This window comes from Cibotium barometz, chromosome 40 (assembly GCF_041138505.1).
Source record: "Cibotium barometz isolate CiBa-2024 chromosome 40, ASM4113850v1, whole genome shotgun sequence".
Lineage (NCBI taxonomy): Eukaryota > Viridiplantae > Streptophyta > Polypodiopsida > Cyatheales > Cibotiaceae > Cibotium > Cibotium barometz.
The window spans coordinates 28,862,185-28,878,268 of record NC_141085.1 but is presented as its reverse complement, the minus strand read 5'-3'; the positions used below and the strand labels follow the sequence as shown (position 1 = coordinate 28,878,268).

Here is a 16,084-nt window from a genome sequence, read left to right as displayed (position 1 = left end):
TCAGTTCACAGACAGGCATGTAAGTTTAGACGAGATATCCACTTCAAGGAAGGAGATTGGGTCTCTCAGTGCATCATGAAACAAAGATTGAAACAAGTGGGCAAACACAAACATTGTCCCAAGCTTTCATTCCATAGTTTTGGCTCTTTCCAATAGTCAAAAAGTTAAGTAATGTCTCCATGAAGTTAAAATTGCCTACCAGTTGGACAATGCATGATGTTTTCCATGTTTCTTGGCTAAAACCATATGTTGGTCCAGAAGTGTTTGATGTTTCAGATGAACAGCAGCCAGACGTGGTAGACGAAGCAGAAGTTATTGAGCCCGAGTAGATCCTTCTTCATCGTTGGAAGCATGGTTCCGGTCAACGGATACGTCAGTTCTATACGAAATTCTGAGATCAAGGTACCCATGAAGCCGTATGGCTAGACGAGGAGTTCTTCCAGGAGTACCCCCAGTTGTTGGCGGACTACTTGGAAGCCATAAACCTGCCGCCAAGCTAAGCAGGAGGGAATGTCACATGCACTCTGCACTCAGTGAATGGTGATAAACTGGCTCATCATCAGCAGTGGAACATTTGTACATGATTAGAATCCAGTAGGATGATATTTGTCGTACGGCGTGACCCCATTGTACATCCTCAGTCGAGGATAAGTCAGGCACGATTTACGTAGGTCATTCCTCAGCCTAAGCGGGTTAGTCAGTCAGTCAGTCAAGTCCCTTAACCCACTTGGAGAGCAGTGCCATACAACAGTACAGTCCCTTTAGACCATAGGCACAACCATCTGTACCCTAACGCAGCAGTTATGTCCTTTCAGCCTACAGGCGCCTGCATACAGCACTCTTTCAAGCCTCAGTTCAGTAGGTACCCTCTGCGTTTGAGCATAGATCACCACCAGCAGGTATTCAGGTTAGTTCAGTCCTGCGTTTGCAGTTCTACAGCAGTTTACCTTGCGTATTCAGCCCTACAGCAGTGCCTCCGCCCTCTGTGCATCATCCATACATGCTACAGTCATCTGGTGAAGGTAACATATCATTCATAAGCATTTATAGCATAGTTACATATCTTAGAACTGTCCACCGCATTCCTTTCTCAGCCTCAGGTGTGCAGCCCTTCCTCATACCCTTGGGAAGAGTGCATAGGCTCGAGATCAGTTCATTGCGGTGTTTCTACAGCCGTGTACAGTTCAGCCAGGCTTCCGATGCTACGAGATCTTGCGTTTGGCTTATCTACAGTCCACAGTCATTCTCTCTTAAAGTAATAAAGCAAATACTATCTCGTTATCGGGATAGGGGGCCCTTCAGTGGGTAATTTGGGACCCAATCTGGTGTACAGTTCTCATATCTCTTTAAAGTTTGAAGTATTAAAGTGGATTGCTAAACTCACGAAACTCAGGATACAGAAGACGGTGTGAGCATTTGTGTGACAGGATGCTCCAATACGAAGACTTCCACTGCATATTACACAGAGAGGTATGCACGCCCTGTAGAATAAGTTGACCAGTCACCAGCTACATATATAAAAAATTTGAATGATACAAACCTTGGGAAAAGAACAAACCATGTGTAAAATATTGTTTCCACATGTTTGGAGAGGGTCAAGCAGGTGGAGCCCATGCAGATGTCCACAATTATTTTTTGGCTTTCTCTATGATTTAGGCGCCCAAACTGGCAAGCTTGCCCATGTCCCTATTTAATAAAATGAGTGTGAAATCCATTACTCATGAGGCATCCACTTTATAAATTGTCTTATCCATTAGAGGAATGGGAATCTTTAAAATACGGGTGCATAAATAATAAAATCCCGAGCCTCTTTTAGCAACTGACCACCCACATTATAAAAGTGTGGAGCAATAAATTCACATGCCCATAAGTGTAGAAAATATGAAAGCAATAAACTAGAAATGAAATGATAACAAGACTGAAAGACCAAAGGTGACCTTGAGATGAGTGTAGACAAGACACAAGCTTGATTGATTTCATTGATGTGACACCTACAATATATAGGTGAGAAGTACAAGATTGAGTAGACTGACTTATGGGATAAATGTAGAGATGCCACATGGCACTAGACTCAAGACACAAAGACTTAAGTGAAACTAGACTAGAAATAGTACACCTAGTGTGCACTTATTTCCAACACCCTCCTTAAGTGGACACTAGGAGGAAGACAAAAAGACAAGACTATGGCATGACAAAAGATAAGACCAAGACAGAGAGACTAGACAAGGATTGAGAGACAAGCTAGAAGATAAGATGGACAAGACTAGAAGACAGACATAAAGACTGATAGACTGAGAGAAAAGATCCTGAGACACCCCTCCTCAAGTGATATCCTCATATGGGTTCACAAGGGTAGGGACAAGGTGGATCTAAAACAAGACACAGTCAGATTGATAGACAGATAGATAGACAACAGATAGACAGACAGACAAGACTAGATAGACAGAAGACTGACTGTAGACAAACAGATGGACCTTGAAGACAACCCCTCCTCAAGGGCAATCTCTGCCTCTTGGGTAGGGACAGGAGAGAGGTCAAAAAGCAAAAATGAGTAAGACACTAGAACCCCTTGACCTACATCATCGGTGGTCAAAGTGGTAGACAAGAAAGGTGAAGTAATCAGAAAGCCCATTCCTCATCATGTGAGGAATGAACAGCAAGATCTGCTGATGTAGATGCTGCAGCAACATGTGCTGCGGCGGCAGATGCAGGGGCTGATGTAGAGGTTTTAGAGTAGCAGTCCTTCTCCCGGTGATTATCACGGCCACAAATGGTGCATGGATGAGCCTTGAAGCAGTCCTTCTCCAAATGATTAGTTTTTCCACAATGGGTGCAAGGCTTTCTTACCTTAGATCCTCCTTTCTTTGCCAAAAATGCAGTGTCAGTTACCTTTTGTTGTTTTGTTCTTTCCTCTTCTTGGAGAGCATTGATGATACCTTCAAGAGTAGGATTATTGTGATACTTGAAGGTAGTGACAAGAGTAGCATAGGTGTCAGGTAAGCTTTTGAGAAGCACAGCAATAGCAATATCTTCGGAGATGGGGGACTTCACTGATGCAAGCTGAACCATAAGACTGCGAAAATAATTGACATGAGAGGCTATAGTAGCTCCCTCCTGCGTATATAGATCAAAGAATGAGATCATAAGTGCAATCTTAGAGTTTTTAGAGCGGGGTCCAAAAAGGGTATCCAAAGTGATCCATGCTCAAGAAGCAGACTGTATGTCGGAGATGTGATGAATGTAATCATCTCCAAGACCGAGCAAGATGATAGCATAGGCTTTGTCATTCTTGGCAGTGGGAGCATAAGTGATAACTTGCTCAATGTCGGAATCTTTGGGAGTAGCATGATGAACAACATCCCACAGGCCTTCTTTCATAAGATGGCACTTGATTTTGATTTGCCAAGTATGAAAGTTGGACCCATTGAATTTGTCGATAGACATGAGAGAATGGGTAGAAGATGCCATGTGGGAAGGTCTTACCTCTTGCTAATGATGCAAGGGCAGTGTCTATTCCCTTACAAGAGAGAGTTCAGTTTTGAATTAATTTTGAGGAAAAATAGAACTGAAAATATTGAAGCATACCACTTTGGTTTTTTCCTCAGGTCTTCCACCCTTTCAGGGGTAACCCGAGAGAGAGAGAGAGAGAGAGAGCTGCGAACAGAGATTTTTGCAAATAAAGAGAGATGTAGTACAGGGCCACGATACCTAGAGAGACCGGAGAGCGAGCAGCGGTGGAGAATTTGTTGCAGAACCTCGGGCAGCTCCTGGAGAAGTGCAGCCTGTTGAAGAAGATGGCGCAGAATTTCAGGAGCAGCACGGGGGCCAGGAGCAGGAGCAGATGTCGGGGCAGATACAGCGCAGAAAATAGCAGACAGAAATCTGCGCAGATAGGCAGCAGATGTAGAGGCTTGCGCAGCAAATGCCGGGGCAGAAATGTGAGCAGCTCCGGGAGAATGGCGGGCAGCAGTAGGGTAGTGGCAAGACTAGAGGAGCAAACCCTGCTCTGATACCATGTAGAAAATATGAAAGCAATAAACTAGAAATGAAATGATAACAAGACTGAAAGACCAAAGGTTACCTTGAGATGAGTGTAGACAAGACACAAGCTTGATTGATTTCATTGATGTGACACCTACAATATATAGGTGAGAAGTACAAGATTGAGTAGACTGACTTATGGGATAAATGTAGAGATGCCACATGGCACTAGACTCAAGACACAAAGACTTAAGTGAAACTAGACTAGAAATAGTACACCTAGTGTGCACTTATTTCCAACAATAAGCCTTTGTTGACATGCTCAAGTCCCCAAATGTCCACAGAGGCCTTCAGGGTTTGTTTCCATGTGAAGAAAGTCCCAAGTCGTGGTCCAGGCATCGTGCGAAATCACAGGGTGCTGGTGGTCTCTTGTATTGGATAATCCTCCATTCCCAAAGCTTGTATGCAAAGTTAATTAATCTTTTGTCACATTTGGTGACATCCTCTTTTGTGCCCTTTGGTGTATTAGCATGTTTTCCTCTATTTTTTGGGCTTCCCTCTCAAACTTGAGAAGATATATCGTTTTTTTGGTGAGCTATATATAATTATCTTGTAAGTGTTTGATTTGAGCTCATGCCCTTTTGGGTAGCGTGGTATGATAGCCATGGCAAGGTCCTAGCACAAAATATATCGTGTTCCAAATACACTATTGTAAGAGATGAGAAACAAAGTGTAGTGGGCTAGAAGCCATGGCTATGAGTGAGACATAGGAAGAACTAGAGATAATTTATGTTTCTTGTAGAGCGTGCTGGTTAGTTACCTTCACTAACCACTCTGTATATGGTATTGCAGTTATGCTTAGTGTCTTTATTCTTAAACTATTGTGTCGTTTTGTGCAAAGTTATGGTTTTAATGTGGGCTTCCAATTTCTTTGTGAACTTTTTAGGGAGATGGAGCGTGGCATGGAGGATGTTTAGCATTAGCTGAGCTTGCACGCAGAGGCCTACTGATTCCAAATCGCCTCCATGAAGTAGTGCCTTTGATTGTGGAGGTACGGGTGCTACTTTGTTTTGTTGGTTCGGCCATCAACTTCATAGGAGGAGACTTTGTAGCCCTTGTTAGGGCACACTAGATTAAATCTCAACCTTGATGAATATTATAAAAGTTAGATAATATGAATAGAAATTTGAACATAAACATTACAAGCACAAGCACTAAGATGAAGATGAAGATGAAGATGAACATTAACATGAACATGAACTTTCAAATATAAATATGAATATATTAAAAGATACAAACATAAACATAAACAAAAACAAAAAACAAGAACATATAATGTTCAAAGTACTTTCAATCTCTCAAATAACAGGATCTCTTTTGACTATTTGGAATCCTTACATGTGGCAAGATAGGCTCTGCATTATGACGTGAGGCGAGGTTCACATAGTATTGGAGCTCACGTGCGAGATGCTGCAGCGTATGTGTGTTGGGCTTTCGCTCGTGCGTATTCGCCTGTAGTAATGCAGGAACATCTCACAAGGCTGGGTCCGGCTTTGCTTACTATTGCTTGCTATGATAGAGAGGTGTGATAAACACTCAATCATAGAACTTGTGATTTGATGCAGCTTTTTGATCTGTATGGAGTTGATATTGAATTTGTACTGTCAACAGGTGAATTGCAGGAGAGCTGCATCAGCTGCGTTTCAAGAAAATGTTGGCAGACAAGGGGATTATCCTCATGGAATAGATCTTGTAAATGCTGCTGATTACTTCTCGCTCGCATCACGCTCCAATGCATATTGCTCGGTTGCTGTGTATGTGGCACAATTTGAGGAATACCGATTATCGATGGTTGAGGAGCTTGTGCACACAAAAGTCCACCATTGGGTAAGTTATAGTTGGGGCTCTTCAAGGGTTGTGCAATTCATGCTTACTAAGTCACCTTGGGTCTTTAGAAGATGTTTAATATAACTCTCTCTCTCTCTCTCTGATGAGGAGTGCAGAGAGACCAGAGCCCGACTGCAGCGGGAGGTTGCTTTGGGAGTCACTACTCACCGACAGTCACGTATTGCCTTCCGACGCCTTGTGCGAAGGAAGAAGCGGGCCTTCCTTGCTCAGCTAGAGCAGGAATTATACCAGCTGTTCTTGAGCCAGGAATCGAGGGAGGCTTGGCGTCTGTTTCATGAGTCCTCCCCTGCTTTGGCCATCACTTCTACAGAGGTCTGGGGTAGTTATGCAGCATCTCTATATACAGTTCCTGGACAGACACCTTTTCCTGACCCGCCAGCACCATGCCCACAGACATGTACTTTCTTTACCGCAGAGATGGTAAGGAAGGCCATTGATAGGATGAAGACTGGGAGAGCATATGATCACGATGGATTGGTTGCTGAGCACTTTATTCATGCGAGAGACATGCTGGCAGAGCTTCTAGCAGTGATGTTCAATCGTGCTATGTGCGAAGGCTTACCTGAGACTTGGAGTAGGTCCACCATCGTGCCTATCTTCAAGTCAGGGGACCCTATGGAGCCAGGGAATTATCGCACTATTATGATTGGTCACACACTAGCACGATTGTATGCATCCATTCTTGAGCAGCAGTTGAGTAGATGGGCAGAGAGAGTTGGCATTCGAGCAGAGGGACAGGCAGGGTTCAGGAGAGGTTTCTCTACTCTTGACCACATCTTGACTCTGCGGGCCATTATCGAGGAGGGCAGGTCGCATGGGCGACGGATTTATTGTAGCTTTGTGGACTTCCGCAAAGCATTTGATACAGTGCCCAGAGCCAGATTGATGAGGCGATTACAGGAGATGGGGGTACCCACAGAGCTCATATGGGGGATTATGGCTTTATACAGATCAGTTGCAGGACAGGTACGCACCCCAGAGGGGGTCTCTACTTTGGTTCACTCCACTATAGGAGTGAAGCAAGGTTGCCCGTTATCTCCTTCACTGTTTGGTATGTATGTGGATGAGGCTTCTGACTACATTGAGAGATTGGGGGACAAAGGAGCCCAGCTAGCAGGTACATGGATCCCACTATTGTTATATGCTGATGATATTGTGTTGATCTCTGACTCCCCTGAGGGTATGCAGCGTCATCTGGATGCTTTACATGAGTTTGCACATGATAGTGGATTGTCTGTCAACCTTGGCAAAACCAAGGTTATGGTGTTTAACACCACGCCACAGTGGGTTAGGCGATCAGCTTCCACATTTACATATGGGCAAGAGATTGTGGAGTATACAGATGCATATACATATCTTGGGGTAGTATTCAGTGGGCCAGTGTTTTCGATGAGGAGAGCAGCAGAGACTAGATTGACTAGAGCACATGCAGCCCTGGGTGGTTTGGAGAGGATGTGTTCGCAGGTTCAGTTTCAGGAACCTCGAACGAAACTTTGGCTTTTTGACACTCTAGTGACATCAGCTATGCTTTATGGAGTGCAGATATGGGGACCTTCAGTGGGCCATCACAGTGCAGGCGGGTGGAGAGGTATGGAGAGGCCTTTGGTATCTATGATTGCTAGGCTTATTAGAGCCAAGGCTGTGGTACCTCATGAGATTGTTCGAGCAGAGCTGGCGGCTGCCTCTATGGTGATTGAGGCTCTTACGAGATCAGTCTCCTACATACATGGCTTGTGGGATCTCCCCCGAGACAGATATGCACGCCTCGCCCTGGAGTCCTCCCGACAGTTAGCTTTACAGGGAGACACGGCTTGTTGGTATGGACAGATGACATCTTGGTTCCAGGCACATGGTTTTAGCATGGACAGATTGCCTCCCTTCCAGTATTCTCTGGAGGCACCCTCTCTCACTCTTACACGGACAGAGATTACCAGACTCATCCGTCAGGATTTAGTTCAGCTGGACATTAGGAGGACATGGATACAGCCGACTGAGGAGCTGGGCACGAAGATGGCTTTCTACAGAGAGCATTTTCTTCAGCTCACAGCAGATGGTTTTGTGATCAGACCCAGTTACATGGATGTACACTTGTCTCATGCAGTACGATGTGCTATTGGTCAGATTCGCACATCCTCACACCAGCTTGAGATTGAGATTGGCCGATATAGAGGTATACCAGCTGAGGCCAGGATATGCCGAGTATGCCATGGGGAGCCAGAGACAGAGCTGCATTATATATGCCATTGTACTGCATACTATGAGATACGTGGTCGTTTCCACTGTTTATTCAGAGAGGGTTTTGGACCACTTTCCAGAGTCATGGGGTACCAGGACCAGAGGTGTTTGGGATTGTTCTTGCTTGAGCTGCGGAGACATAGAGATAGCCTGCTTAGGCGCACAGGGAGCCAGACTCAGAGGCACATTACAGACTTCTTTAGTCCGGCCATCACTGCGCCAGATGGACCACAGCAGCAGCAGGACATGGATACCGCCCACACCAGGGGTACACTGATTGATCGTGCGATTGAGCTTGGGTGGTCCAGATGCCCACGACTACGGAGGAGGGCATCCCAGCATAGACGGAGGTTGCAGCGGCAGATTCCGATTATTCTTGCGAGGCATGCGGGACACCCAGTTAGGGTGCTGACCACAGAGGATATTGAGGAGATCCGCCAGTGTCCGATGCGGTTCTCTGGGTTTTTTTATCCAGACATTGTATCAGATCCACCATGATGTAACTTTTGGTCTCATAGGTCATTATGGCCTTTTGAAGACGTTAATATAACATTTCATTTCATTTCATTTCTCTCTCACTCACACACACACATTTTTTTTTGGGTAATATCCAGTGCAGTATATTTATATGCTCATAAATTTACATGATGGGAGGTCTCCGAAATGGAGAGTATCCCAAAGATCAGAAACATAAAAAGAAAAGCTCTATATAAGAAGCATCCATATCACCCTCATGGCAGGCATCATATAAGGATTGCCGCAATGAGGCTCGAAAAGATTCATATGACTTGTGAATCTACCGACCCAAGTATGCCAAATTATGCTCACTCCAGATTGTCCAAAGAGCCCAATATCTCACCCAAGAGAGAAATAGTGAGTATTGAGACAAAGACCTCATAAATCTGCCAAAGAGCCAGAAATGTTTCCCAAATCTGTGACTCGGGAAACGGAGCCGAAGATAATCTCAAATTCTCCTGAGGAGGATCCTAGAACATGGGCAGTGCCAAAGCAAATGAAGAACAGTCTCTGAAGGAGCCTGACATCTTAAACATGTGGATAGTGCAATGCGACGTTTAGCAAGTGTGACCCCCACTGACAATGTGCCTGTCATACATCTCCCCCACTGACAATGTGCCTGTCATACATCTCCGAAGAGAAAGTCTTTGTTTCAATGGCATTTTACACTTCCATAACATCCCGAGATTCTTCCGCCACCATGAGAGGGGCTTCCTTATATGCCACAGAGAATTAGCATGTTGCTGAATCCATGGAGCAGGCTGAAGAAGCCTGTAAGCTTTGATGGAGGTTAAGGCGGGAAGAGGAACAGGATGAGTGCATGTAGCAGAGGGTTGCAATTGCCAATCCGTAAGCCTGTCTGTGTCAGCCACAGGAGGAACAGGTAGAAAAGGATGTAATAAATCAGCAATTTTCTTCCATATAGACCTATGATGCATTCCCAATGCATAGGAAGCAGTGGCCCGAGGAAAAGATAAGACATAGCCCTGATCATCTACCACATCATGTATGTATCTAATTCCCAATTTCATGAGATTGTATGCCCGAACAGGTTCCTGTAAAGCGAGTGGAATGTCAAAGATGGCACTCCAATGAATACTTTCTTTCCTCATTGACTTTCCCCGAGCAATTATCAGGAGTCCATTTGACCTTAGAAAGTACTTGTTTCGAGTCAAGTATCAGAGCAGTAGAGAAAGGACAGCCAGGTATCTTCCCTACAAATCTCCCAATGACAACCTCCCAATGATCAGTAATCCAATGACCATAAGCACAAGTCCTCATGTTGACACACATGGATGCTAACATACAAGTCCATGGCTGTTGTTGGCGGAAAAAAGTATGCAGCATAGTCGCCTTCCTTGCAAGTACATGATATCTTATATTGAGGACATTAAGTCCACCATGCATCCTAGGAGAGCACACCATTTCCATCTTCATCAGTCTCAATGCTTTCACAGCAGTTTTTGTCCTCCATAACATCTCCATAGCTTGAGACATAAAGGTTGAAATATCCCTGGAGGACCAATGCAGCAAAGGCAAATAGAACTGGACATAGGACATTACAATGGACTATACTATTCTGAGCCTGACATGAAGAGGCCAAGTAGAAATCTTCCAGTATTCCAGTTTATGTTGAAGTCTTTGGAAGATCCATTTTAGCTGCTGCTTCCTGGTGATATGTCATCCTATGGGATATCCCAAATGCCTGACTACATCTTTGGAATGCACTACCTGACCCGGCCAAAGAATAGAATGCTAGTCACATTGTTTCAGGGGAAGTAATTTAGATTTGTCAAAATTGATATGCAATCCCGCTGCCAAGCCATACAATGAAAGAGTGGTCATAAGCATTTGAACTTCCCGGGAAGAATTCTGTGGCATAAAGAAGGAATCATCAGCATATGCTTGTGCCAGAAAAGATGCAGCCCCAGGGATTTTAAGACCAGTCATCTGTCCTGTGTTTGTAAGATGATCAAGATACATTAAAAGGGGATGGGTCGCAATGGCATAGAAGAGAGCACTAAGAGGACAGCCTTGTCTAATTGATCGACCCAATGTCCATGACCGAGACAAATGACCCCCAAGAATGCACTGAGAAGTAGAGCCAGAATAAAGCCAGTAAACTGCATTTGCCATCTTGGGACCAAAGCCCAACTTGGTCATGATTTGAGAGATAAAATCCCATTGAACAGTGTCAAATGCCTTAGCAATATCCACCTGCAATATAAGCACATCTTGATGCGAATACTTAGCATATTCAATTGCAGTCAAGGCATTGGATATATTGTCATGGATTTGTCTTCGCGGCACAAACCCATACTGATGAGGATGAAGTCTCGCATCCAGTATCCTGTGAAGCCTATGCACAATCATTTTGGTAATGAGTTTGTAAACTACAGGCATCAAAGTAATAGGCCTCCAATCTGACATATGGTCACACAGATGTTTTTTGGGCACAAGTTTGACTATGCCATGCTTCCAAGAGTGCGGCAACTGATTTTCTTGCCAGGCAACATTGATCATTTGCAAGAGGACTTCTTTCAAATCATCCCAAAAAGAAATATAAAATTCCACCGTAAGGCCATCCCAGCCAGGGGACTTATATTTGCTGAGGTGGAACAATGCATTATCAAGTTCTGTGTCAGTAAAAGGTCTCTCCAAGGTAAGAGCATCATCCATTTCCACTATTCCAGAAACATATTGGAGGAATTCAGTCCTAGCCTCAATCATTTGATTTGATGGGGAACTAGGAGCGGAGAATAATTTCTGGAAATAATTCTGGCATTCATCTTGGAGATCAGAGAAAGAGTGCGTCCAAGAGCCATCTAGCTTCCTTACCCTTAGGCATGAGTTTTTCTTTCGAGTAGCATGCAAGCCCTGAAAAAAGGCTTTTGATGAGCAGCCCTTATCCATGAGGGGCTTCATTCTTGCCCTAATCTCCCATTTGTGCAATTTCCTCTGATCATTAACAGTCAATTTAAACTGAGCAAGTGAAAGGGAATCCTTTTCTGAATCAAAGAGAGGCCTTAACTGAGAAAATTCAGTCAATTGTTGTGCTGTCCTTTTTGCCCATTTAACCTCATTTCTCCATTCAGTCAAATGCCAGTTGCCATACTCCCTAATGACATTCTGCATACGAGAGACAAAGCTGTCCCAAGCATAATTCATGTCCTCCTGGGCATGCAAAGGCAAGGGATGAATTGCAAGTCTGATCATTTGCTGGAAATAGTGATGTCGGAAATAAGCCTGATTAACATGCAATAATCTACTGGAGAGGGGTGGCAAATCATCCAGAGGCATGCCAAGCTGCAAATTCATCCACAATGGGGCATGATCTGACAAGCCCAATGAGAAATCTATAAGGAGATGAGGGCTAAAATCTGCAAATTGTTGAGGGTAAAACAAATACCATCTGTCAAGCCTTGCCGAGTATGTGGTAAGTGCATTATGATGAAAAGTATATCCAGGCACTGACCCTTGGAGAAGCACCCATAAATCTTCAGCCTGCACAGAAAGAAGCATGCTGTCCCATTTCCGCCTTTCCAATGATAGCATATGAGATCTTGAAGTGGTGTTATCTCTTGGCATAGGGGAATTATTAAAATCTCCACAGATAAATGCATTGGATCTCCATGGATATTTGCATAAAGAATCCCATAATGAAGCCCTCATGGCAGAGGTCTGGGAAGCATAGACTGATGTAAACTCAAGAATATCACCATTGACATTACATTGTATAACCATCCATCTGCCACTGCTGTCATTGAAGGCTAACTGAGGCTCCAGCTCATGTCTAACCAGTATGCATACACCTGAGTAGGTAGTGGTACTAGCATAATATATATCATAACCGCCAAAATAAACATGATGACCAACCATGGAGTGTTGATTATGCTCTTGCAAACAAACAATATCTGGCTGCATTTTATGTACATAATTCCATAAAAGCCTCCACTTTGAGACATTGCAGAGGCTCTGTACATTGTAGGTAAAGCACTTACGTGTTTGAGGCATGAAAGAGGTATATACAGCAAAGTATCAGATATAAAAACAAGACATCAGAGAGGCAAAGTGCATTCCTTCATGACCCATGAAAGACATAGCATTCTCCCCTTCTTCTGAATCACATATGGGGATGCCCTTCTTCAAAACCCCCACCCAATTTTGAAGGACAGGAGCTGAAGTAGAAGCCTGTCCTGGTGAGGGAGAAGAAGCATCCCATTGACGAGATTGAAGGGGGCGTTGCTTCAATACAACCACCTTCTTAGGTTGTTGAAAACCATCCTGATCAATCCCCGCAGATTCCTTCATCTTCTCTTTTCCTTTATTTTTTCCTTTTCCAGGAAGTGACTGCACCTGATTGATTGGTTTGGCATTCTTTGCTCCATTTCTATTTGCTGTCTTAGCTTGCAAATTCTCATTCTTTTCCCGTGTCTGGGGCGGCAAGGCATTGGGAGGGGGCTGATGCAGAACCATTGGGCATTCAGAGGCTAGATGCCTAAACTTGTGGCAGGCAAAACAAGCTCCTGCAAACACACCCCACTTCAATTCAAAATACTTTTTTCCCAATTGCACTCCCTCAACTTCCACTGCAATAGAAGGAGGGGTAGGTGTATCAGTGTCCCAGAGAATGCAAAACCTGTTAGGGTTTCCCATGTTGCGACAAATGACGTGTCCCAAAGAAGCAGCCAGGCCAGGCAACTCTTCACGCATATAGTCCGGGAAGTTAACAACCTCAACCCATACAGGACAATGATGTCGTATAAGACTTTGATAATCCTTGTTTGGGGACCAGGGCATAGCATGTACCATCTGCTTCCCGTAAAACAGGGGAGAGAACTCAAGAAGCCTCTGCTTGCACGAAGCATCTGATAAATGCACCTCATAAAAGCCTCTGGAAGCAAAATACACTCCCTCTACAAAGCATCCTCCAAGGATGGACTTAATCCATTGGGCGACATCACTGGCTGTTGGGATTCTTCCTGGAAAGAAAATTATAACTGCAGTTTGAGACAACTTCCTGAGAGGATTCACGAGGGACGGCAATTTCAATTTGTACGTGACCTCTGGAACCAGTTTGCCCCATTCCTGTCGTGACTGCTGAAAGTCATCCTTAAGGGTGTCAAAGACGTACTGAGCTTCCGTAGTAAGTTCATCATCTTGTGATGCAGGCTCTGATAGGCGGCGCTTAGCATCTGTAGGTCATTCTTTTCGAGCATATGTACAACCATCCAAACCTGAAGCCATGATTGTGAAACACACACACACTGCTGGCTGAGCGGCTGTATAGGAACACACACACACACACACACACACACACACACACACACACACACTCTCACACGCTCAGAAGGGGAACAACAGATAAGAGAAAGGAAAGGCAAAAATTAACGGGATGCAAGAAGAAGATGTGCAAGATAGAAGTTGCAGGTCTGAAGAAAGAAACTTGCAAGTCGCAAGAAAAAGACGTGCAGGTCTCATGCGCAAGCGAACAGAATCAAGCAGGTCGCAGGCGAGCAGTCAAGTAAATCGCAGTAGAGTAGAGACGACCATGTCGAATGCAAGCAGTGTCGAGCAGGTCACAGGCAATCAGATGAGCAGGTCGCAGGCAAGGAGTCGAGCAGGACGCAGGTCGCAGATCGCAGGTCGCTCTCTCTCTCTCTCTCTCTCTCTCTCTCTCACACACACACACACACACACACACACACACACACACACACACACACAAAAAAAAAACTCATGTTCATGCATGTGCACTCATTAACGCCCTCATGCACACGTGCATTTCCAGTGCGTCCATGCAAGCTTCCACTTGCACACACTTGCACTTGTGCACTGGCACTTGTACTTGCATCCTCCCAGACTCTCACACTCACCCACCCAGACTTGAAGCTTGCACACATTGTTCGTTTACAATGGGTAAAAAGTGACCTGCATGGCATGAAAAGGAGGAGGGAAGAGCCAGATTGATGGTTTATATAGTTAAAGAGGACTCCTCGTTGTTGGAGAAAAAGAAGGCTCTTATGCGAAGTTGGACATGAAGGCTCCTTGATGCTTCAGGACAGCCTATGCTGTCTCATTTGATCTGCTCAAACTTCCCTTGGGGGGATTAATGAGATCCACCAAGTCATGATCAACCATTTTGGTGGAGAGAGTATGAGAGCTTGGATGTTCTGGGTGAATTGGGCCTGTCAAATGTGGCATGCACTGGGATTGCTTTGTTTCCTGTTGTGAAGGGAATGTCCCTTGGTTATGGAGCCTTTGGAACATGCTTAGTCTTAGCCACTTTTATCCTCTGTAGTGCCTGCCATCCTCTTGTACTTGTTTTGTTTTTCTTTTCCATGACGAGACATTCCATGGATAGCATTGTATCACTTTGTGAGTCATTGGGTCTTTAGGAGACATTTAATACAACTTTTTTTCTTTCTTTCTCCCCACCCCCGCCCCCGCCCTGTGGCCCCCCACCGATGCAGCCACATAGACAAGAGAGCTGCATGACCATACTGTGACATCCATTACAGATTTCTTTGGCTCTCATCAGACAGATTCATCATCCCCTCCACAGGCCCCATGGAGCCAGCTAGTCGACAGATCAGAGACGACACATCAGACCCCGTGATCCTCTGGCCCCATGTTCATGGGCAGTCATAAGAGAGGGCAGCCTAGAGATCCAGATCAGCCATCTGCCAGCTCCAGATCGGGGACGTTCTCCAGCGACACAAAGAAGCACCTATTGGATATTAAGGCCATGTATTCCGTCCATAAGGAGGACGAGAAATGATGAGTCCGGAAACACAAGATTTTTTTGGCATACAATAGGGCCTACATAGTACTTTGGCCCTGTTTTCTTTTGGCAGCTAGTTTTTCTTTTTCAAGCTTTCTTGGCATCTAGTTTACTCATGGATCATATGTTGCATCTTTTTGGTCCGGTGGACCCTTCCGATATTTTTTAGAAGTTCATACTATCTTTCTTTCTGTATTTTTGGAATCTCAAACTGTAGGAATACCATTATACCTACTTGCTATGTCTTGTTTTGAAGGTGCTTGTTAGTTCAGACTTTGCTGTGTTGTAGGAAAGAGGATTAAGAGAACTTTCAGCAGAGGCACTTGCTTTGCTTGTGAAGTATGATCTCAACTATTTTGGAGGACATGTATTGGAAAAACTGCTCTCGTGGATTCTCGTAGCAGATTTGAATCTTCGGCATGGCGCAACTCTGGCTAGTGCAGAGTTGATCTTATCCTTAAAGAACAATGGGTTCACTTTCTCACAAGGTGAGCTTTATCTAAGAGTTTGTGATTAAATGATCAGGAATCTTATCTGAGCAATCTTTCTACACGCATGCACATGCATACTTACATAAGTATATACATGTATAGATGTAATGCATAAATGTATGTAAGTGTTAACATCTTCTAACGACATCTTATAAGTGTTAAATTTAAG

At 44.4% G+C, this 16,084-nt stretch overlaps 1 protein-coding gene across 2 annotated transcripts in view; it reads left to right on the top strand.

Annotated features, from left to right (window-relative positions):
• TTN1 (ARM repeat superfamily protein) overlaps positions 1 to 16,084 on the top strand; it is a 122,562-nt gene that overhangs the window by 69,923 nt on the left and 36,555 nt on the right. The window contains exons 7-10 of one of the 2 annotated variants that reach the window (XM_086779485.1): positions 4,928 to 5,032; positions 5,394 to 5,564; positions 5,653 to 5,868; positions 15,714 to 15,912. In XM_086779485.1, coding sequence (XP_086635611.1) covers positions 4,928 to 5,032; positions 5,394 to 5,564; positions 5,653 to 5,868; positions 15,714 to 15,912 — 691 coding nt within the window. The remainder of the gene's footprint in view (positions 1 to 4,927; positions 5,033 to 5,393; positions 5,565 to 5,652; positions 5,869 to 15,713; positions 15,913 to 16,084) is intronic. The other variant, XM_086779486.1, reaches the window with a different exon arrangement.